Source organism: Rhagoletis pomonella, unplaced genomic scaffold (genome assembly GCF_013731165.1).
Source record: "Rhagoletis pomonella isolate Grant_MI unplaced genomic scaffold, Rhpom_1.0 Rhpom_scaffold_00004, whole genome shotgun sequence".
Classification (NCBI taxonomy): Eukaryota; Metazoa; Arthropoda; class Insecta; order Diptera; family Tephritidae; genus Rhagoletis; species Rhagoletis pomonella.
In genome coordinates, this window is record NW_023458558.1 from 54,563,218 (window position 1) to 54,588,418 (window position 25,201).

General features: G+C 33.2%; 1 protein-coding gene across 1 annotated transcript in view; it reads left to right on the top strand.

The window, feature by feature from the left end:
* Positions 1-25,201, top strand: part of LOC118737820 (ETS-like protein pointed) — a 336,435-nt gene that overhangs the window by 40,850 nt on the left and 270,384 nt on the right. Inside the window, exons 2-3 of the mRNA XM_036468594.1 lie at positions 2,702-3,098; positions 17,029-17,128. Coding sequence (XP_036324487.1) covers positions 2,715-3,098; positions 17,029-17,128 — 484 coding nt within the window. The 5' untranslated portion in view covers positions 2,702-2,714. The remainder of the gene's footprint in view (positions 1-2,701; positions 3,099-17,028; positions 17,129-25,201) is intronic.

Genomic DNA, 25,201 nt, shown 5'->3' on the forward strand with positions numbered 1-25,201 from the left:
TTTTCGGATTATCCGACATGCAAGGAATTATATGCACGCATCTGTTGTTTTTACCTCACTTTTATTAATTTTACGTGCAACAATGTAAGTGATGACATTTTGAAATGCATTCTCTTGCTGTAAGTATAAACATAAATATCTGTGCGTGGTCAAGAATAATTTTTCTTTCAAATTAAGCGGTTTTCGTTGAATATTACGGAGTATTTTCACTTTTTTCCTTGCACATATGTATGTGTGTACGGTTGAGAGAATGCAAATTGGGAAGAGACGTCTTAGCAAGTTTTGGCTATTTTTCTATGTTTTAAAAATTCAAATCACCATTTTAAACTTTCTAGAACATTTACGTATAAAAATTCAACGAATTTTAACAATTGAGCCGCTTATTTTGAAAGTGGCATAAGTCACTTCACACCTCTTGTACTTAAATGACTGGTTACTTGTATTTGGACTCGTCGGTCATTTGTTCATTTACATCAACCAGTGCCGGATTAAGGGCAGGGCCGACGGGGCCGTGGCCCAGGGCCCCCACATTTAGGTTGCTCCCATATGTGAAATGGAAATTTCCGTGGAATGCTGGAACTAATAGCTCAGAATGACCCCCGGACTTATCAAAATATCCGAAATAAGGGACGATGGCGCGTGAATTATTTATCAACAACCTGCGAGAAAATTGTAATTTTGAGAGGTGAGAAAGTACAGGCAGAAATAATAAGCCAGATCAAAGAGACAAAATATTCGTACTATTGCATCTCTGTTCATAAACGAGACTGCCGGGGTCAGTCGTTTAATACTGCATGCACCATTAGCGGCAAGTACAAAAGAATTCAGGAGAGAATTAACGATACTGTTAAATTGAAAATATAATTTGTTTTTTTTTTTTCATTTAATTGGATGTAATTTTTAATTAAAAAACGGGTCCGCCCCACATTTTTAATCTGGCCCTGACATCAACCAAAGGTAAAAGGTTTTGTCATTACCTTATGATGATAGAAAGATTTTAACTCATTTACGTACAAGAGGTATGATTTATGCCATTTTCGAAATAAACGGCTCAATTGCTCATCAAAATTTTAAACCTTTTTATCAGATTTTTTAAAACTTTTTTTTAAGTAAACAATTTTGTGTAGCTCATTAAACTTTAGTGCAATAAAGTGCAATTTTAAGTAGCCACGACTTTCCGTTGATTTTTAGCAATTGTTTGTTCACGCATTTTCTTCCATACAAAGTATGTTCGACATTTTTCTGTATGGAGAAAATGAGCAACACCTTCAGTACACAGAGTGCACAAATAGTGACGCAAGAGTTCGTGCAGAAGAGCGAACCACAATTATGCTAGTTTGTACACGTCGTACGTACGGATCCCTTGCCTTCGCATCCATAGGTGAACTATGACAGCCATGGCGACCTCGATCCGAATCAAGCTGGTTGATAGATAGATATTAAATGAGGGATGCACTGCAAACTTGTAATTTGTTGTACCATCCACTCATCACAAAACATATTTTATGCCTATTATAACCAGAACGTTTAGAAGAGCTTTGGAAGTAAGGAGTGTATATGTTCTTCCTTTACTACTCACCCATTGCCTCGATGCGGCATACATACATATGGAGCACTCAAGGTGGAGGAACTATGGTGTCTTTTTAGTTGAGTCGCAAACATCACAGAGATCATTCGACCAGATTCTCAACATACGAGCTCAGCAGTGCCCCGTCAGGACTCCTTCTCTTTTGGGAGGTTAATTAGAAGTTCTATTATAGTATAAGTAATATTCTCTACTTCTTTTGTTTGTGTCTATTGCAAGAAATTGTTCGAGGCCTATTGGGGCTGAGGAAACCCCAATCCGAGCCAAGCCATTCCCATGTATTCCGTTGCTCGGCCGTTGGACCAAGACTAAAAAGCTTCTCCAATTTTCTATCTCCTGTGCGAATTCGCACCGGTTGCTCATCCCGAGTGCAGACAGGTCCTTTGTTCTCATGCGTCTTTGCTTTCGTAGTCTACCTATGGGTGCGGAGTATCACAAGCGGAGTGTCCAAGCCAGCACAATCGCTGTGTTTTTATGCGCTCTTACAGTTCATCATTCCATCTTCTCCGATACCCATCCCCCACGCGATAATGACCGTAGATTTTGTTTAGAATAGTTCTCTCGAATGTACCCATAATATTCCGAGGCTTTTTTAGACTTTTCATTGGGATCTATTTTTAAGTGGCGGGCCCAGCTCATAACCCATTGCTGGGAGCTGAGATTTAAGCTCTCCATTTTCCTGGACGATAAATCAAAGTGCAGAAGACCTCTCTACGCTTGGGATGAATATCTAGCAAAACTTCGCAAAGGAGAGAGGCAACTGGCGAGAATTTTAAAACTCGTCCCCAACCGACAGGCGTTTGATGTCCAAATGAGAGTAATAATATAATGGAAGTAATATCCAATTAAATGAAAAATGTCACATTGAGTGAAGAAATTTATTTTTAACCAATAAATCAGCTGTTGATAGCGACGCTATAAGGACTTTCTGATAGACCAAAATTGTTCCCAAGTCGCAAGTATTAGGGTAGCTAAATAATCAATGAATTTCAAAGCCAAAACATGTCTCTCTCTATCACTCTTCAAAATAACTACATATTTGTTTCAATTATTTAAAATCAAATAAATTCGATGTGTATTAAAACGAAATATTTCGTCTTATTCTTTTCATTACAGATGCATACACAATATGGAACTTGCGATTTGTAAAACAGAGTTGCCAACTACCAGATTTATGCTACCAACTTCACCGGCCGCCTTCTATCAGAAGAATAACGCTCACTTCAGTGAGATATTAGGTTTCAATACAAATTATTTATTTAATAAAAATAATACAAGCAATTGTAATAGTAGTGACAATCATAATAACAACAACAATAACAACAGTCATAATAATAGTGCCAGTGTTAGTGCTACGTCTAGTCAAATCAATACTAATCAAAATATTAGTGTTAATAACAATAATTCAATTTTGAGCAATAGCAACAACAACAACAACAACAACAACACCAACAATAGCAGTATGCGCCTGAAAAAGAATCGGAGAGTGACTTTCCTGAAGAATCTGATTGAGGTGAGTGTGCCACTTGGATGTAAGAAAAAATTCCAAATAAATAAGTAATACCTACATACTATATCATTTTTAACACAAAGCCAAAACATCTTATCAAAATGCGTGTACACATCAGTCAATTTTGCATTAAATATGCAACGAATGTTGTCAAAATTTGCATAATTTGCTTTCTATACATTACACTTTACTGTATTCAATGTGAGCGTACAATAGGGGCTTGCTTATTTGTGTGGAACTTTTTTCGCTAAATATTAAAATACATTTTTGTTTTTTTTTTGCAAGTAAAATATTATCTCAAAAATAGAAATCACTCGAGAAAAGATTTCGAAAGCACAAAAAAGGCATTTGGCTCTTACATAAGCTGCCTTGAGTGGGGCTAAGGTTCTCTTTTTCAGTTTGTTGTACTTGTGGTTCTGCTTCCGGCTGGCAAATGGTTGTATGAGTAGGTTTAGGTTTGATTCAGACTTAAAAGTACAAACCTTTAGATTCATAATTTCAAAAAGAAACTTTTAGATCCACCCTAATGCATCTAGAGAAGTTTGCGCTTTTAGTTATTTAAGTGATACGTACTGCATACTTCATTAGTCTATATGTATGTAATAATTAATTTTGGCTCGTTTTGTGACAATGACTGCATTTGTTCTTGGCATAAATATCTGTGTCCATAATTTGCGTGCAATGTGATAGCAATTTTAAAATATACATATGACCAAGTTTGTTATCTTAAATTGTTCTCTATTGTGTGACAAGTAAATAAAAAAAAAAATAATTATTTGGCGCTCGCATTTTTGTGAAGTCTACGGCCGAGGCCCAACTTATTCTCCGATTGGTGAATTAGCGTCTTGCTAGTGCCACACTAGAAAAGAAGCTTATAGTATACCTTCGTCTCTGAACGGCAAATGATTTTACTTTGTTTGCCGAGCGATGGGCGCGGTAGTTGAGCTGAATCTGGGTCCCACCGATGTACAAAATATTGCACAGAGAAACTAGTGAAAATGTACGCGACCGAAAATTCTCTTACTTCTAAAGATAACTGTCAATTTTTCATGACCGAAGCAAAAAAGAAAATCTTAAAAACTATTTAAAATGTAGCCTAAAAACGCAAGTACGTTATCAGTATTATAAGACAGGTAGCCGTGTATAATTAAAGTGATAATGTGGGCGTAAAGACTCGCTTATCTGCACATTTTCCCATAATAGCTGGTCAGAGAAAATATCGAGAATAGAGAAACAAATCGTCATGAGGCTAAAAGTGTATTCGTGCTTCTTGTATGGGAACGGCCATCTTATCTAATTTAACCTAACCTAACAACTACTTCAACATTTACTGGCAAAACACTTGAATGGTTGATAGTATCAAAAGTAGGAATTTAAAATACCTAAAAATAAACTAGAATACCAGTATTTTATTGCTGCTTATCTAGAATCAATCAAATGACTTTCGAGTAAATTTTGATATCAAAACACATAATACCGTTCCATTGATTGTGAGTCAACGCCAGCAACAGAGAAGAATATTTCTCTAATAAAATTAGACAATTTACATAAATTATTAAGAACCTTAAGTAGTAGCAAATGCGAGTTAACTCTCCACTATAAAAGGAGTTGTTGGAGATGTGTACTACCTCTTCTTAGTTTTTTTATTTGTTATTACTACCGGTTATTGGTCTAGGCGGAGAACAAGAAACATTACCTTTTGCCTCTCTCCTTTGCCAGTTACTCGTCGAGAGTTTGCACAAGTCCTTTTGCAGGCGCCCTTACTTTCAGTTTTGCGTGTAAACGTATCCGTTTAGGTAAAAATTTGCTTCATCGCTCATGTTGTTTTTTTTTTTTTTTAAATCGGCATCATCACTTTAAGGCGCAGAATTGTAGCGGATGACAGTAAAGCGGTCGTCGGTTAACCGCTTTCAAAATTAAAACTCACATAGGCATATGGAATAGCTCATTATTACTTAAGTTGCCTTTGGCGATTAACCCATTAAAGAAAGTGTTTCTTTTTCAACTGTAATCAATTATTTAAATGTCGTGGAATATTCAGGTGAATGTATCTATCATTTATTTGTTACTTTCCTATTTTATTACCAAAAAATTTACTTTAAAATGTAGATGCTAAAGATTGTCAGTAAAAAAAAGTGTGAGTACTGGTCCGTCAGGTCTTGAAATACGACGAATGTTTTAGAGAATTTCATGTAGTTTTCGAATATATAATTTGATCTTTCTTTTTGTTAATTTCGCGAAAAGAATTTTTCAAACAATGAAAAAATTTCACCAAACATTGTGAAAAAAGCGAGTTTTTATACCTAAGTCATTTTATAGTACAACCTTTGTTTTCTGAGGGTGGAAAGGAGGTAGCAAAATTTAACCAAAATTCCATCACATTTAATGACTGGGTCCTCATTTTTTGTGACTTTGGGACGTTATAGTGACCAAATTATCCCCATATTTTATATTTAGGTTTTTCTAATAAAAAAGAGATTTCGAAATCGGATGAAATTTAATGTTTCCGCCCACAAGAGAAGAAGGCGTGGCAATTATTCCATCTTTACCAAATTTCTTAATTCCCTATTTCTAAGTAAAACTAGATCACTGTCAAGTTTCAGTGAAATCGGTGCAGGTGTACTATTATTTCCATCTGCCTCCATATAGTCGAAACACTGTGCGGCGCGGAGAATTCCTTCCCAATCTGGATGGAATATAAAGTTGTGCTGACCATCATTTTACATAGCCGTATTAGTTTCGCAGACATCCCAAATTTAAACATGATTGTTGATCCAGCTTCTCTTCGTAACTAATGTCTTTTCCATGATTTGACGCACTGAGTAAATATTGCAATCGTTAATTTACCAAGTCTATAGCTACACTGATTAGGTTCTTATATACATCACTTAGATAATTTAACCCGCGGTAATTAGCGCAAACAGCAGGATCTCCCTTCTGTTGATATGAGCTAAGTAGTTACACTGAGATTTACATCTACGGGCAGAACAAATGCTGCTAAAAGGCTTCGAAGGGCTTTTTCGTCAGCTCCAGGCACTTCGTTGCTTTTAAGCCGCATTATTGCCGTTCTCACCTCATATTGGTCAAGTGGAGGAACGTGAGCTTGGCCCGTAAAGATTTCAATATTATCGATCTCATTTTAATGTATGCTTAAATATCTGAAGCTGTCCTATCTCTGCCTATGTTTGGGTGCACATATTTAGATAAGTATGTATATTTTTGAACTAAATATGAAATTAAATACAGTGAAATCTCAATATAATGAACCGTTGATAAAACGAAAAACCAAATCTTTGCTAAGTACTCTGAAAAGACGCCGTTGTTTCTCCATAGATATTTATAACGAAGAAATTTTGAGCATGAAATGCTTCGGAATATATTGACGGCTAAAATCCCATTGGCAATAGTCTCTATGTTACGAAGCGTCGAACCGAAAGCCTCTACATATCGACATCTGAATATGTTGACGGTAAAAAAGCTTCTACATAACGAAGTCTCAACTCAAAAGCCTCTACAGCGCGTATTTCGCATATGTTGACGGTTAGAGTCCCGCTATAAAATAAAAGAAACTATACTTATAGCGATTTTTTTTTGTATTTTACGTTTTTTATTGTATCGAGGTGTTGATATTCTTGCATTTTCCCAACTTCAATTTGGCTATATCAACATTTCACTGCGGTACAAAGTTTTTGAAAAAATACGACTCGCTCATTTCTGTCAGTTAAATCAATGAAATTACGCCTTCAATCGCTTCCATTATAAATTACTTTGATTTATCATATTGCTCGATTATTTGCTGTCGTCTTCCGCTGCGTTCGCATAAAGTTCACATTTGAATATGTAAGATCAGAATTTATGTACATACATATATGCTGCTGCTGAAAGAAGCCATTCGTTGGGGCTGGCAAAGCTACTGCATTAGGCATTGAAATAATTGTAGAAACCACACGCTCCCACATAGATATGTATGTATGTTCATATGTACGCTTATTTATTAATATCCTCTTTTGCGGGCGTATGCTTTGGAAATAAACGTGTGCCTCAGCATATTGGCCATGCCAGTCACGTTATTAGCCAGATTTGTGCAAAGCCAAATGCAACTACATACATACATATATATGTATGTGTATTTGTATGTATGGCTGTTTATTATTGTTGTTGGCTTTCATTTAAAGTGATCATCAAGCAAGCGCATACAAATAATACTAAGTATGCAAATAAATAACGTATATAGTGCTTATGATAACTATACGACACCCACATGTTGAGAAGTGTACACTATTTATGTATTTGATTATTATTTTTTTTATAAAAATGCAGTTCATTGTATAACAAAAACCATATAAACCCCAGTTTCAAACTTGCCACAAAAATTAAAAAAAAAAATCAATAATTTTCATAAAATTTTCACACCTCTTAATCAGCTTGTTTTGGCACCCAGTTTTTTTAAAGCCCATTGAATTCTAGTGAAAAATGCAAGTTTAAAGAGGCTACAAAATACAGCTGATTTATGGAAATTTTTTAATTTTTTTTGTCGGTGTCACTCATTTTCTTCCATACAAAGTATTTTTGGAAATTTTTTTTATATGGAGGAAAATCCACGACATCGTCTATAAAAACCAAAAAAAAAAAAATGCCAAAAATCGACGGCATTGTGTAGCCACTCTAAACTTACACTTTACTATACGCACATATTAAATTAAATGTGCTATAAAACTGCATACCCAAAAATGTTTTAAATATTCTGATTAAAAAGCGTGAAATTTCGATACAATATTGTTAATTTTTATACAAAGTTTTAAACTTTGATTTATAGGATTTTCGTTATAGAATAAACTATAACATCTTCATAAAAAAAATATTTAAATTAAATAATTGTGGCTGTCGTATATATATGACAAGCACTATATATATACATATATGTATGTATGTACGATTTGCACGCGCTGAGTGACAATGCTGACAACGATGAGTGTCTTTAAATAGACATATTTATCCTTAGAACGTATATATATATATACACCTATACAGATAGTGCATCTACATATGTATGCACATACATAGATACATATACACATATTTATGTTTGTTTCTATGTAGGCGCACTTCAGCGCATCGAAGACAAATGCTGAATTGACGATCGTTGGATGTGCGTAAATTGCAAATTATAATTATTAGTACAAAGGTGCATCACATGTACGCTTAATTGTGTGTTTTTGTATCGAAAAGGAAGTATGTACATATATCTATGTATGCGATAATCAACGTGTGTCATTCAGTGACTAGCCATCAGCCGTTGACATATGGTATGTATGTATGTATGTATGAATGTCTCCTATGTGTTGCCTATAAATAAAAAGTTCACTTTTTCCAAGTGAAGCTCCTGGTTAAAGTAAATTTAGTGACGTCCGCACCTACTTGCATATTTACATATGGACATAAGCACCTACTGAACTACTCTGATAGCGCGAGACGGTAGTTGATCGAGACAATCGATCAGCTCATTTTACTGAACGTTTGGTCGGTTGTCCAGTTGTGGCTGACAAGTTTGATGTAATCTAAACTGCAAACCACGCACCTCATCCGGTCATTTTGATATACACTATCTACATATAAAAACATATATGTATGTATATGTAATCACATACATATACAAAGCTACACAAGCATATATGTATGTATGTACGCACATGTAGCTTCCTTATATTATACTTAGATCAGTTGATGGTTGCTTGTTTGACACACCCAAAACAACAGTAATAAAACCTTTGGTTAAATACATAGGTACATAGTGTATCCTTCTTCACTTTAAATCGTTCGTTGATCTTCAGACGTGCCATACGCCACTTTGTAATCCTATATTCATATATTCATATGCCCACACATAGATCATAAATATACAATATGGATACTCGTACAATATTTTTTTATTATTCTTTTATGTACTTTGGAAGCCGAAAATCGGGTGACAGGACAGTGAACCTGTACGCCAGTGTAGTGGAATGGAAAATGAAATGAAATTCAATATGCTTGAGTTCAAAAGGTAAAATGGCAAACAGGCAGCTGAATGTAAGCAGTAAGGAGAAAATTCTTCTATAGACATACACACATACGTACATACATACATACGTATATGGAGTGTATTAAGTTCATATAGATCATATATGCATGGTAGTATTTGTAAAAAAAACACTCGTGCGTATGCATGCTTCTATGTACATACACTCTCAGTCATTAGATTAGCAGTCCCTTTTTAATATTCGTTAATTTTTTATAAAAATTTAGAATTTTCTACTTGTAAACCGGATTTTAAAATTATATAAAAAATAAAAAAAATTATGTCAGCAAAGGGGCGTGCTTCCCTATTGACCTGCAGTGTATAAGTTAATAATATTTATTTTTAGAAAAATTTCTGGTATGCAATTTCGTAGCCCATTAAATTTTAGATAAAGTGCAAGTTTTAAGTGGCTACGAAATACCGTTGCTTTTTAGTATTTTTTTTTTGTTGACAGTGTCATGCAACGTCAACAAAAAAAAAAATTTTCAAAAATTAACGGTATTTTATAGCCACGTGAAACTTGCGCTTTATCGCACTAAAATTTTATGTGCTACAAAACTGCATACCCGAAATTTTTCTAAAAATATTATTAAATTATGCACTGCACATGACATTTTTTTTAATATTTATAAAACTTTAAAATCGTGTTTTTAAGCGGAATATGCTACCTACATTTTTATAAAAAAAAATGAATATCAATCAAATAAATGGAAAACTGTACATACTGAGGATAAAAAGGGTCTGCTAATCTAGTGGCTGGGAGTGTATGTTTGCGCGCTTGCATGAATATTGTTGCGATCACTTATCAAATTACCCTTAAAAAACATACATACATACAGACATGTAGAGGCTACAAGCTTGCACGGCAGATCAGGACATTTTGTAGAAATTGATATTGTAGGGAAGCAACAAAATTTTTATATGGTTTTATACCACTTCCGAAATTTTTGGAAACCAAACTTTGCGCTCCGAACAAGATAATAGACAACATATGTATGTACACATGTATTACGTACATACATATGTATACTCTGGTGGGTCCAAAATGCATGTGAAAAAGTAAAGTCGGAATTTTACGCTCCCACCCACTATTTTTTTTTTTGAAATCAAATATTTTTTAGAGTTTTCCATGTATTTTATATGGGGAAAAATCAACTTTTTGTAGAAATAGTATAGAATTCTTGAAAATCAATATTTTCTCTTCAGGAGATACGCAACTATTTTAACCATTTGTTCTATTTTTTCACAGTAACTATATTTTATAGATCCACCAAAACCCATAGAAAATGCCAGAAAATGCAATGGGGGGATAGGTAAAATATCTTTAGTGAGAGCATTAAAATTCCGACTTTGCTTATTTTGGGCCGCCCTAATGTACACACATACAATTTTATGGATTTTTAATTATGTTCTCAATAAAATTTGAATGACCATCACAACAATACGTTTCCCTCTATTTTATATTTCTTTAGAAAATTAATCCATTCTAATTATTGCAGCCAAATCTGATGATTCGCTCGGTGAAAAATAAACCAAAAATTTTTGTGTGTGGTATTTCCCAAGGTATGTAGTATACTGGGACCGTTGCTCTTTGTTATTTTTATTAACGACATTTTTGAATGTTTTACCTATTTTAATTTTCTTTTATATGCGGATGACTTTAATTAATGATTTATTCTACTATTCGTAGTCAGTGTGATTCGATTAAGATCCAGACTTTTATTAACAATGCTACGTTGTGGTCAATAACTTAATATAAGTAAATGTTTTCACGTTTCTGTCTCAAAATCTCGTTTTCCTTACCCAACTTCTTATTCTATTGGCAGCTCTCGTCTCTCTACTGTGAACCAAATCTCTGACCTGGGTATCATTTCTGACTTCAAGTATATTTTCCCAAGTCATATCAATAGTACCATCGCAAAGTTCTATGCCTTGCTCGCTTTCATACGACGCTTTAGCTTTAAGTTATAGGTACGTCTCTAGTTCGCTCTTAATTTGAATAACGGTCTACTACATTTGGCGACTTTATTTCAATTGCCATTGCGTGTCCAAAAGGCGTTTTTACGCTTGGCTCTACGATCCTTGGACTTTGTTCACTCAATCCCATCATATAGAGCCAGAAGTAAGCTAATGAACTTAAAATCTTTGAACTGCAGGGGAACTATTCTCCCCCTCTCCTTTATCCTTATTATTACTAATGGGATAACACAGGCCAACAAAATTAGAAAAAGATTTGGGCGCGGCAAATGTTAAAGCTGTTTTTGATCGATTTTTTTTTTGTGCTAATTACGAATCCGTAAGTATAAAGTTTTTTTTATCATGCTCACGTCTTTCTACCTCTCCTTTGTTCTTTTTGAAAATACGTCCCTTTGCCCTTCGTTTCTCCCGATACCGCTAAATCGCCCGAACGAATTTATTCTTTGAATCCAGGGTAGTGGAATCTCCTACTTATGACCAAATATGTGTATCTCAATAACCGTTCGATCAATTTGCACTAAATTTGGTATTGTTATATTGGACTTGCCACATAAAAGCAAAACCTTGAAAATTATTGTAATCGGACTAAAATTATGCCCACTTTTCATAAAACGGTAAATTTCCGAAATGCTTGAAACTTCGATATTTCGAAATTTAATGACGCTAATTTACTCAAAATTGATACTGATACAGCAATATCCCTTGAAAATAAGTAACACTACTATGGAATTTTGGAAAATGGGCGTGATACCGTCCACATATAACTAAATATATAAGTTTATCGAAGATTTTTGAAAGAGGCAAAAAACCACCCCTGCTTATCATGTAGCGATCGTTTTCGGAAAGGTGAAAAAACTATATTTACTATACTTAATACTTGCGCCGGGTATTTAATGTTCAACTCCACCCGAACTTCGACTTTTTTACTTGTTTCTTATCATACTGACCTTGTCCTAATGAAATTCGAAACATTGAAATGTTTTGTTGTTTCTTCAATTGCGTTCAACATTTCTCAACCCAATTTAACTCATCGTCAGCCTTCTTGTTATTTTCTTCTTAGTTTTTAAATAGAGTAACATTCGTTGTTTTCAAACTTTTTATAAATTTGATTGTGTTATTTGTGAAACATTCGCTTGGTAGTTTGACCTTTGCTATCAAATTTTTATTATGGCAACATCAGAACGAACATCGGACAAAGGCCTTAAAGCTAGTACACCATAAGCGATGACTTTAGCACAGTGGGAATGTATGAAACAATTGTGGAGTAAACATTAAAAGAGATGTTAGAACGACTATTAGAGTTACTCTGGGATGCTAACAATGCAGTTTTGAAAAATAAATTATAGTTATAATGACAATTTATAATTGTGTCTAAAGTAAACATTTTATTATCGGTTTTAAATTGGTTTACAACCAAGAAACATACATACGTCAAAAGCCGATACAAGAAATGCTTAACTTTAGACATGGCTTTATTTTTAATCCAATCTTTAAGTATGAAGTGGGCTTTAAAGTTAAAGGTTACTTCAGAAAACGGCCCCGTAGAAAGATAAAAATGCAGCTAGTAGGTAAATTGAAATTTCTCTCCATAAACAACCCAACGAATACCTAAATCTAGTTATAAATTGGAAAAAGTGGCACGCTTCGTACACTAACGAAACACAGTGCAATGGACGCAGTTCGAGTCAAACGTACAATTGGATTTAGTGCTCGGAGTCAAGTATGAGCTGTCATAACCATTCTTATACATACGTTTGTATGCAAGAGCAAATACACATAAAAATAATAATTCTGTGCATACATACATACATACGTAAAAATAAGCCAGTCAGCGGTCAATAAAGATGACAAATCCCAGCAGTAACAAAAGCTAAAAATGCAAAAATACGATCAATTATTTTGTATGTAGAACATTTTTGGTTATTTATGGAAAATACAAATTGTTTTTGTAAAACAAAAAATATTTTCTTTTCACTCCAGCAATACTTTCCAAAAACTTTTTTGCGGATTTTGTATGCCGTTACAACAACAACAGCAACCAGTACTTTGAAAAATAGAATAAGCAAACAAATACGAAACCGATTTCCATATTCTTCAACGATTGGATCTAAATCAAATTAGTATGGGACTACCTCGGAAGTACCACCTTTCCTTAAAAAAAAATATAGAAATCGATTAACGTGGTCCAAAGTAATGCGGTGGCATACATAAAAGAAGAAAAAATACTTTGGACCGAGGAACCGATTCCGATTTTTTTTTTACCGGAAAGAAGGTACCTTAAGGCTCCCGTAATTTGGTTTAGATCCGATTATTAAATCATGAAAAAATTAATGGTACTCCTAAATTTGTATATGAGAATTGGATTTGGTTTTGCTTTTTGCTTAGAAATTACTTTTTTAATGAAAAGTTCTACAAACATAAGATGCACTCAACTTTCAAAAGTAATACAAAATTTTACAAAATAATTTTAATATAAATAAATTAAATAATTCAATGAAATTTTTTACACTTTTGTATTCATTTTCGTCGATTTCTGGTTTATATTTTTTTATTAATACTTCGAATAATGAAAATTTAACTGAACTTGTGTTTTTATCATGTAGCTAATTTTGGTGGAACGAATTCCAAGTGAGCAAATTAAATCTTCGAATGCTTGTTAAGTACATACCAGTGGTAAACTTTTTTAGGCTGTAAAGTGTAAAAAGCAACAGTAAGTGAGTATGCATTGCATATTTTTAGGACAATGTTTTCATTCGCAGTTACTTTAAAGAAGTCTCAAGAAAAAAGAAAAAATCTTACAAAATGACGCACAAAAAATGGAAAAAATTTTTTAAATCATAATAAATTTAACCCCAAAACCCACCCCTTGTGTGCGCTACGTAACAAATTTGGAATGTAAAAGTAAACAGACAGTGTTTAATTTTACACACACTGGGAGAGGAAACTGGCTACCTATCTTTATATGCGTAAATTTAAACGAAATTTTTTTAGAGGAAACTATAAACATTTTATGTGTAAACTGTAAAATTGTGAACAATAAATGTTTACAACTCAAAAAAAAAAAAAATTGAAATTTGTTCTGCGCCACACATATGATAAGTAAAAGTAAGCAAGCAGTGTTTAATTTAATTAACACGGTGTGTAAATTTGCATTCATTAAGGGAGGAAACTAGTTACCTATCTTAATATGCGCAAATTTTAACAAAGATTTTTTAGAGTGTACATTTTGCATCAATTTTGTAGCGGACAAAGAAAAAACAAAACACAGAGACAGAGAACTGTCAAATTAAGAATGTGCCCGTGGAAATGGGGTTATTCGCGATCGTAATTGGGGAAACGAACAAAGTAATTAAGGGTGCCGTGGTAAAATGGTATAAAATAGTATTTGAGTATAACTTTTGTTTCTGATAAAGAAAATACATCTTTTCTGATTGTTCCAACGGATTTCCAGAACTTGCAAAACAAAAACAAATCCTTTCTGAACGATCGCTGTGGGGAAATTTTTTCTCTCCCAAATGTTTCGCGTTGGACTTGCAAGAAAAATCTTTCGGAATATTGCGTACTAAAACTTAATTTTAGTCGCTTATACTTAACTAAAAATACTGGCTAGGTTGTAGCGTCTAAATCATGATTATATACGTTTATCTAAATCAAATACTCTAACCTTTTGCATCCCAACCAAGAGGCGTATAGGGTAGGAGAGTCCCCTGCTCTGTATGCCTTGATTACGGTGATAGAAAGTGGCCCGAAAAATATAAAAATCATAAAATAGGGTTTAAATGCTGATTTAAATTATTGTACTCATAATGATTACCGTCCCCGCTTAATAATCATTTAAAAATTTCAATTGCTACTTTGCGATAAGGGACAGAGTATTCGCATAGTAAAACAAAAAGTTCGATTCTCAGCTGGCGACAATTTTTAATTCTCAAAACGCAATCAGTATCTGTCATACCATTTCGGGTTTAAAATGGTACCATTAAACTCTTTAATGCAGCCATGCCTAGCGCAGGCATGGAGTTCGTTTATGCCTGTTTTAAAAAATATGCTCGTATAAAATGTATCACTTCATTCCTTTTAAAGCGACCAAAAGAGGTATTAGTCGAAATTTCCGTTGAAAAGGATCCCGAAGTTATCCCGGACGGCCGCATTTACTACGGGGATGTATTTATGTATATATTTGTTCTACTGGTCGGTTGGTGGCCAATTGACAGTACATATCTAAACACATATTTGTGCATGTGGAATTGATAACGTCGAGTGCAGTTCTAGCTCTACGCTGAGCCATTCTACTTTTGCGTTGTCTTTCCTATGCACATATGTACGTATGTATGTACATTCGGATGGCCCAAAAATAAACTTTTTTGATTTTTTTTGTGCTGCTTTATGTTTTTATAACCACATCACGCACGAACAGCTCATTGGATGAGGTTTTTTTGCAGTGTGCTCGATTTTTTCTGTTCATTGTTCCTTTTTTTATAAAGGTAAAAAATAGTTTTAAATATCTTCAAACGCTTTTAGTTTTGATGAACAAACTTAATTATTTTATTGAGCCTTTAAACAATTTTAAATTCTCAAATATCTGGCAACCCTATTTTTCAAAATTTTGTACCATAAACCTACAAAAAACATTGAGCGTGATGTGGTTATGACAACATAAAATAACTAATTTTTGTATATAACAGATATGATTATCGTTTATTAAAACACACTTAGTAACATTTTTAAGTTAAATAGGCATCATAGTATTATTTTTTGAAGACTTTTGAAGGGAAATAGTATTATTCGGTCAAAAAATATTTATTTTTAACGAATTAATAGCAATTTTACGAAAAAAAAATAATTTTTCCCACGGTAAATACATATACATATTATTTTTGATATTCGTCAGTTCTGGGGGAACAAAATTTTGGGTCACCCTAATGTACATCTTTTATAAAATTCTGTTTTTAATGCAGTGTAATAAATTGGGTAAAAGTGGTTTATTTGTGAATAGACAAAGCGACAATTTAATTCATTATATAGATTTGCTTGTATGCTACTTATCACTAGGATTCACACACTTTTGCGTTCAAACATTTGCTACAAAACGTTTTCAAGTATAAATAAATTTTGCTATATAATAACAGATGTAGGAATATATGTATGTATGTATGTACAATTGTGTACTAACACACCATGGTTGCTTTTTTTTTTTTAACAGCCAAACATGTACCATACTGGGGGCTATCAGATTTGTAGCGTAGTAATAAAATTTGTGGTCACGTACTGGGTTAGCTCTCATTTTAATTACACTTAATAGATGCTTTAATGGCCATATCAGCGGCATTGGCTACTGCTCTGTGCTGGTGTTGTTATTGTCGTTATATTATTTTAATGAATATTTCAATATTTGCTGAAATATTTAATAGTCGTGGGTATTTATTTCAGTGTATATGTAAGTCCGATTTCACTATGCGACAGTCAAAATCGGGATGGGATAAAACCAACGGGAAATGTTATATCGGTCAAAAAGAAGTTATACGTGTCCCGGCGTTTCGCTGGGTCACGTCTAGGAATCGAGATATATATATAACTATCATATAGGGGAAATTGTCACCTTTGGTGGTCTTTTTTTGACATAACTCGAGAACCACTAGTCCGATTTTGCTCAAACAAATTTAAGAAAATTAAAAATTACAATTCCTTTAATCTGTTCATATAACGTTTTTCTATATAATCAACAGTTTTGCCGGTAAAAATAAATATATGAAGAAAAAAAATATTTTTGCCTAAAATATTAAATTTTTTTAAGCGTCTCACTAGAACGCGGTACTAGAGGGCGCTTTCACGAATATTTAAATATTTTGCATGCTTTTGGTTTAATTAATTTTTATCTTTTTATTTTATATATTTTAGACAAATATCCGCATCAAAGAAGAGCCCGATGATGGCACCAAAGACATACCACCGCCGATGTGCAGTTTATCGGATATGTCCGATCATGAGGCGTCAATCGGTAAGTGCTTCTAGTAGATAATAATATTTTAAGCTAAATTTGTAATATATGTACATACACTCATTGAAGTATTTTGCTATGAATTTTTTACGATATTCAAAATGTTTTTATGGTAAATTTAAAAAAATAAATAAGCTCATCCTACCACAAAAAAAAACATGTAAATCAAAATATAAAATTCTGGAAAAAATTTGGGAAAATTCAACAAATTTTCACCTTTTGAATCGGATTTTTTAATTCTTCTTTTGCTATTTATGGTCTAATAAAAATTTATTAAAATCTTTTTAGAAACAATTCAAGAACGCAGGTTCATAGCGTTTTAAATTTTAGTTTAATAAAGTGCAAGGTGATAAGTTTTTTTTTATGTCCGTCTTTTTTTATATAGCGAATTTTTTAGTTAGACATTTTTATTTTCATGGTTTTTGTTGTAAAATGAGCTATAGTTTTATAAAAAATTAACGAAAAATTTACCATGAAAAACATTTTTAACGCATAATACTTCGTTGAGTGAATATATACTAGACCGTAATTTCGAAAGAAAAAACAAACTTTTTCCGAACGTAGGGGTCGGTTTTTACAGTTTTCGTTATATCTTCGACATTGACAGTCGGAGCTTAAATTATGATATATCGACGTCTCAAAGAGATTTTTCTTGCAAAGTTGACCTCAAGTACCCTTTTCTAGTAGTTACCCACCAGATCTCAGTTCCTACCACCCTAACTTACTGAACTAATGCCAGTAAATAAGGTCCCCTGTGATTCATGTCAAACAAAATGAAGGGTTGCAATAAATACTTGTAAAAAAATTCGCTACTTGTTTCATAGGACTAACGGTTTTAGAGGAAAATGATTTCGATATGGTTCTAAAGACACCGATTTACATAAATACATACATATAAAGGCATATTTCTTTGAATTTCGGTATGGCTAGTATCTGAGAGCTTTTAATTGATAACAACGATATGTACTTATGAAGATAATTATACACATATGGATGTGCATACTTACATAATTATACACATACATATATACATATCTGCTAGTTAGATGCCTTTTTCTAATTAACTTCGCATTTGGAATGCTTCCATACATACATACATACAAACAGATATCAAAGCTTTATGGTTGCGTATATTTTTATATTTATTTGTACATGCTTACAGTAGTCGAAATAATTATAGCCGCACCAAATTTTGACAAGTTAAAACATATTATTTTTGTTGTTATTTAATTTTGGTTATCTTTTTATAAAAATATAGTTCATTCTTTAACCAAAACCCGTGTAAATCCAAGTTTCAAACTTTGTGCAATATTACAATAAAATCAACAAACTTTCGTAAAATTTCTAACTTTTTTAATAAGATTTCCTAGCAAGATTCTGATACGCAGTTACGTAGCCCATTGAGAAGTAGTAGAACTAGTTCAAATGGCTAAAAATTACGGTTGATTTTTTAGATTTTTTTTACCCATTAGCTTCCATATAAAGAATACAAACAACAATTTATTTTTTTATGGAAGAAAACCGAAACATCCCGGACAAAAAAATAATCTAAAAATTCAACCGTAATTTTTAGCCATTTGAACTTGTTCCACTAGAATTCTATGGGCTACAAAACTGCATATCAGAATCTTTCTAGGAAATCTAACTAAACAGTTACAAATTTTACGAAAGTTTTTTAATTTTTTTTTAATAGTTGTGCACTTGGATTTACAAGAGTTTTTTAAAGGATGAACTATATCTTTATAAAAAAATAACCAAAATTAAATAACAACACAAATAATATGTTAAAACCTGTCAAAATGTGGTGCGGCTATAATTATTTCGACCACTGTACATACATATGTGTGTTAAAATGCGCCAATTTCTTTTTTTTTTTTTAAGCATACATCGTTATGTGTTTTTGTAATGTTTTTAATTCTGCGCAACGATAAGAAATTTCTTGGAAAATACTGATGTTGTACCAAAATAACATTTAGCACTAATTGAATGAGGGCGAGCGCTCATGTTGTTCACAAAACAAAAGATGAATGTTTATGAAATTTTACAATACGCTGAAATGGATGAAATAGTTATATTGTAAAATATGAATATGTATGTACATATGTCTGTGTTTGAATAAATTAACTGAGTATTTCAAAATATTATTATTATACATTTATGTACGTGTGTATGTGTGTATTTACATATGTACTTATGTATATGTATATGTTATAAATTTGGACGAACAAAATCTATTATCGATTGATAATGTTATGGTTGCCAAAAAATATATATATGTTTCGCGTTTCATGTTGCAAAAATACACCGATTCGGGTTTATATAGAAGTACAGAGGTACTTGAATGCATAGATACATACATATGTACATACATATACTAAATAATTCATTCGAAACGAAATTAAAATAATACGAAGAACGAACAATCAACTACGGAACACATAGAATAAGACACATCTGGACATAAACACTTATGTGTGTGAGTATGTACATTAGGATGGTACTTAAAACCAAAGGAATGATTTTTTCAGTCGCACCCCCTCAATCGGTAACACTACGGTCACAGATATCACATATAAATTTTGGTCCCCATTGAAGTCGGTAAAGACGTATTCTATGGGTTATCTGAACTTTGACCCCTGTGACAAGCCTTAATCGACTTCAATCGGGACCAGGATTTATATGTGACATCTTCGACTATGATGAAAAAAAGTTAATTTAAATTTTTTTAGTCTCCATAGAGGAGTCTAAACTTTGCACCCTGTGCGACACTCCTCAACCATCTCCCATCAGGACCAAAATTTATTTGTTTTTCTCGAGTTTCGTTTTCTGTTTTTTAAGTTATGATACTATTGAAGTAAATGAGCGATATGTAAGTACATACTTTCAAATTTTTTCCTTTTGTATGGAGGCCGGCCCGGTCTAATGTAATGCATAAATACCCACAAGTACATATGTGTAGCTATGTATATTAATTAATAAAGTTTTGATAAGATAAGCATTACTGGTACTTAAATACTTTAACAATGTGTCGACGAAAAGATAGTCTCAGCGACAAACCAAACTAAAAATAGAAAAAATTACAATCCGAAAAAAGAATAAAGAGTATAATATTGCTTTCATTTCGGCGCCAATGTCGTCAATAAAATTAAAAAAGGCATTTGTGAATGACTCAACAAATATTTAAATATACTTACATACTATATCGATGATTGAGTGGAAGATCGACCTATCTCGGCAGCCAGTTCGAAAACGCCCTATCTCAAAAATTTTTTCAAGAACGCCCTACTTCAGAATTTGATCGAAGAACGCCCTTTTTCAGAATTTTATTGAAAAAACACACTATCTCAGTATCTGGTTGAATAATGCCCTATTGCAAGATGTATCCGAGAATTAAATTAAATTTCACAAAATGTTTTGATACACTTTTCGTTATCAAACATGCTTTTGTAACTTTGATTTATATTTATTTTAATAATCTTTTTTAGCGTTTATTATTTGCTAAAATTTTGATTGTGAGGAATTCAGTTTCTAAAGTGCCCACCCCTAAAACAATGATGAAGGATATCTTATCTTAGTATAATTGTCTACAAATATGACAACATTCTGTACTTCGAAATTGTCAATAAATATTTTATTCGTAGATGCATATGTTTGCACACAGGAAATTTGTAGATATGTAGGTACCCTACACTATGAGTATCGAGGAGTTACTTAGCTTGCTCCCAGATACAAAATTTCTTTCCAATCCTTCCCCGGAGTAAATTTTCTTAAGGAAAGAGCATGGAGACTGGCGTTAGATCTTGCCAACTGCTGGGTACTAAAAGTTAGCTACAAACTAGCACCATTTCCTGCAGGGTATGTACATACATATATATCGACTTAAGTATGATAGTTCTAATTTTTGACAATAAGTTTTGGCTCATATTTTTCTTTCTGGGGGCTTTTAGATTGGTACATATTTAGTATGCATAATTGATATTTTCAAAACAAAAATTGTGTGTGACGTGTGTACTTGCGAGACAAAACAAAACTTTTGCATTTCTTAAGTAAAAATTAATGGCCTTATTCATAAAAAATAAAGTGGGTTTAAAGATCTCTATAAAACGACGTTTTCATACATTTTTCAGTTTATAAACCTTTTCTAACGCTACTCTATTTTTTATGAATAATAGCCTATTTCCACCAAAGGCTTAACTGCAGTTAAGAGCTCAGTTGAGTTCCAAGAATTTTAACATGTGGTGAACGGCAAGGTTTATTTCTTAATTTTTGCTTTTTTCTTTTCGTTTGCTTGTACTTAATAGGTGGAATTACCCCCTTCGAGTTGTAATCGCCCTTTTTCCAATAGGCATAAACTGCAGTTAAGGCTTGGTGGAAATCGACTATAAGGCCATAATTATTTGAAAATTTCACTTAATAACATATACCCAAAATATGTTATGTAGCTGTTGTTAGTAAATGATGTACATTTGGATGGTCCAAAAATACACAGGAAAATTAGGTTGTTGGAATTTTCTTGCTGTCACCTTTCAAAAATTATAGAAAATGGAAAATAAGGACACCCGTATTTTTTTTTTTAGTGGAACGCGATTGCGGAGATATTTGTATTGTTCGGTCGATTTTCAAAAATGAACTGTCAAATTGCTTGTCTTATATGTAGATGTGCAATATAGTTTTACACCCAAATTCATAAAAAATAAAGAACACTTTAGCTGCGTTGTAAATCGAAAATTTGTATGAAAATGTTACTTTATAAAGCTCTTTAAACCTATTTTGTTTTTGTATGAATGAGACCATTAGTTTTTTGAAAAAAGTTGCGACCTGCTGGAAAATTAAGGTCAAATAACTCAAATTTCTGAATAAGTTAAATGAATGATTATAATCGAAATTTTTTTAACTGCATGTAGGAGGTTGCCACCTGCTTGAAAAGTTAAATTCAACTTAACTCCTCAGTTAATTACAATACATATGTATCAATTCTCCTCATCTGAGGTCACTTCACTCACCTCCCCTCGACCCATGTTAACTCAACTCACCTAACCTCCACTCTCCACTCTCCACAACTCACTTTAACTCACTTCATCTCATATATTGCTGAATTCGCCCTTTTGGAACTTTGAAGTTTTCCATATATTTTATATGGAGAAAATAAATTTTTTCTTAGAATTGCTATAAAATCCTTAAAAAGAAAATATTTTTTGATCGAAAAAAAAAATTTCCCTTCACAAATCTTCCAACAATAGAATAATGATGCAAATTTAACTCTAAAATTATTCATCTTAATTCGAGTTCAAAGGGCTGACTTTGTGAGAATCAGCGCAGCTCTAGCTCTTAACGATATGATCAGCGTCGTGCCTGTTGAGATTGCTCAGGTTTTTCATTCAATTCGGCGTAAGAGCACTCGGCAATCTTTGGAAACTTCAGACTTCATACAGCAAGAAACGAATCTATGCATTCTAAGGCGGACTTTGTACAGATCCTAGGGATGGCTCGAGGCTGCTGGATTTCTAAAGTGCTTTTAAAAAACACCCGGCTGGTTATGCCAAAAGTGTATTACTGATTAACTGATTAGGAAGGTAAATGTCTACTCTGATATCCAAGCGGAGACCAGGGCTCCACGATTGCTGGTCGGCGAATGCCTTATATCTTTCTAGATTGCCTTGATTTACTTCCAAGTCTAGTTTATTTGGATCCCCGGGCTCTGTGACGAGGTAGGATACCATTTCGTGCATCCGTCCAGACAGGAAGAGAGCAAGAGCTCCTGTGAAAACTTGTGCACTACTCCTGAAGAAATGGGTTTATATTCGGCTCAGACAACGCTGGGAAAAACCTCGACTCGTGACTCATCAAGATGCCGGAGCTACTCTCTGGAGAGCAAAACAGCTGCCTGCGCAACTTTATTTTGCACATCCAGCGCGTTTTCTAATTTCACATGCACATTTACTAAGTGCTAATGCAACGAATAGTTAATGTCTAAGTAAGTGTCTTTTTAATACAGTTTTCCAATTATATGATATTTATGTAATTTTAAAACGAAAATGCAAATATTAAACACGCTTTGACGCAGCACTAGATATTCAAATGTTTAGCTGATAGCTACATATCTATAAAATAATAGTGCGTCCATAGTTCTAAAGGCTAAAGTCGACGGAATTAAACCGTTGTGGCATGTTCTGGTTGCGTATAGGGTGGCTCAAGAATACTGATATTTAATTTTTATGTTTCTTCCCAATAAACATTAGGCTTGTTTAACAATTCGAAAATTATTGGAAAACAAATCTTTTTTTCAAGTCGCACCTTCGATAGTGAATATGGAAATAGGTTAGTATGCGATACGAGAACCAGGCCATTCTCCAGTAAAACGGAACTTTCGAAGAGAAATTTTAATGAGAGAGAGTGATTTCACTTTATCTCTCGTTACTATGTTTCATATTATTTTATTTTTTTATTATTTATTACGACCTCGGAAACAAAGGTTAGTTATGAGTTCGTTCTCCTTTTAATATTCATATTGGATTTCGAAGGTCATTTTCGAACGTTCACCCCAATGTTTATTGAGTTATAAAATTGTATAAGCTAAGCATTTTCACCTTGTTTCGAAATAGTTTCTATATGTATGCTACTCTTCTCCCCAATGTACGGCTATGTAAACAAAATTTAATTGATCTTGCCCAAGTAGTTCATTAAAGAAACGATCAATGCGTTATTTTAAATTCGATAATCAGTTATGCTAAATATTGAAATTCTCTAATTCACTTTTCGACAAATTTAGCGAGAGATATCTAAGCATTCTTTGTCATCTCCCTAGAATCGTTGCAGTTCATTAGCAGCATAAAACTCTTTGCAATAAAATTTGCTTGCATTTGCGGCATTATTACACAAACATAAAATTATTTTAAGAGTGCACTTAATCTGCAAAATCTCTTGAAAAATGACTTGCAGCACAACTCATATCTCTTTCTATGATTTAATTCCTTCTTACGCAGGCTTTTTTAATGCTTTTTAATTTACATTTTTATTTTGTTTTGTTAATTCATTAGTTTTCATATTTTCTTTCTTCGGTTCTAATTTTTCCACTCATTCATTATTATTTTTATATGCTCTTTTTGTTTGTACCATTTGCTTTTATTAAAAGTCACGTCGTTTATTTCCGGCGCACAGACGCCAGCGTCAGACGCTCTGTTACCCAGTTGGTGTTGCTACTTAGAAGCAGATTTGCATATAAAAAGCACTACCTATACGAGAAGCGGCTGATAAGTTCGCCACCTAAGGTATTTATTGTGTGAGCAGTATGACTTTTTTTTTCAATGTAATGCTCCTCATAAGAAATACACTTTTCACATCATGAATATCTTTTTCATAGAAAAATATCCTTTAGATTTATCTTCAAAAGGCCCTATCATCTTATTGTCGTAAAAATTACGTTTTTGCGACTTCTTTTTTTTTTAATTAGAACAAATTGGGAAAAGTCACTTGGGGCCTATATCCTGTCTGTAGCGTTGGTGAAAAAATTTCAGCGTGAACGGACGCATTGTCTTGCCTCGGCTTGCCAATTTGCCACGTCTCTTCTGTACGACTGTATCACGTTCCTAACGAAGTAAATTAGCGTAATGCTGGCCGTTCACTGCATTCTCATTAGGCAAGTAATCAATCGCCGCCGACTTATCCACTTTGAATTTGTTGGATGGCCTTTACCCCTTTTATCCACTTCGTCGAATCTTGCTTGAACTCCGGATTATCTGACGTTTCCAGGTTTCTCACACAATTCGGTTGAAAATATCTTTCAAATCACTCTGACGCGACTCTAAAAAATCTTTAGAAAAGAATAGTGGCTGCATGTCGAGCGGTGTGAACATTCTCGGTACCCAAAGCACACTTACTTACATACTTATTTCACGTTTAAGTTTAGTATTCAGCTCTCAAGAAAAGTAAAAATTCCATATAAAAAACGCTGAAGAAATGGCGACGAAATTTTCTTGTGTAAAATTTTTTTAATTCAGTATGGAGATTTTAGAAAATTTACTACATTTTTCACTACGCTTTTCTAAAGTTTTTTTGTGAACAAAGAGCACAAGG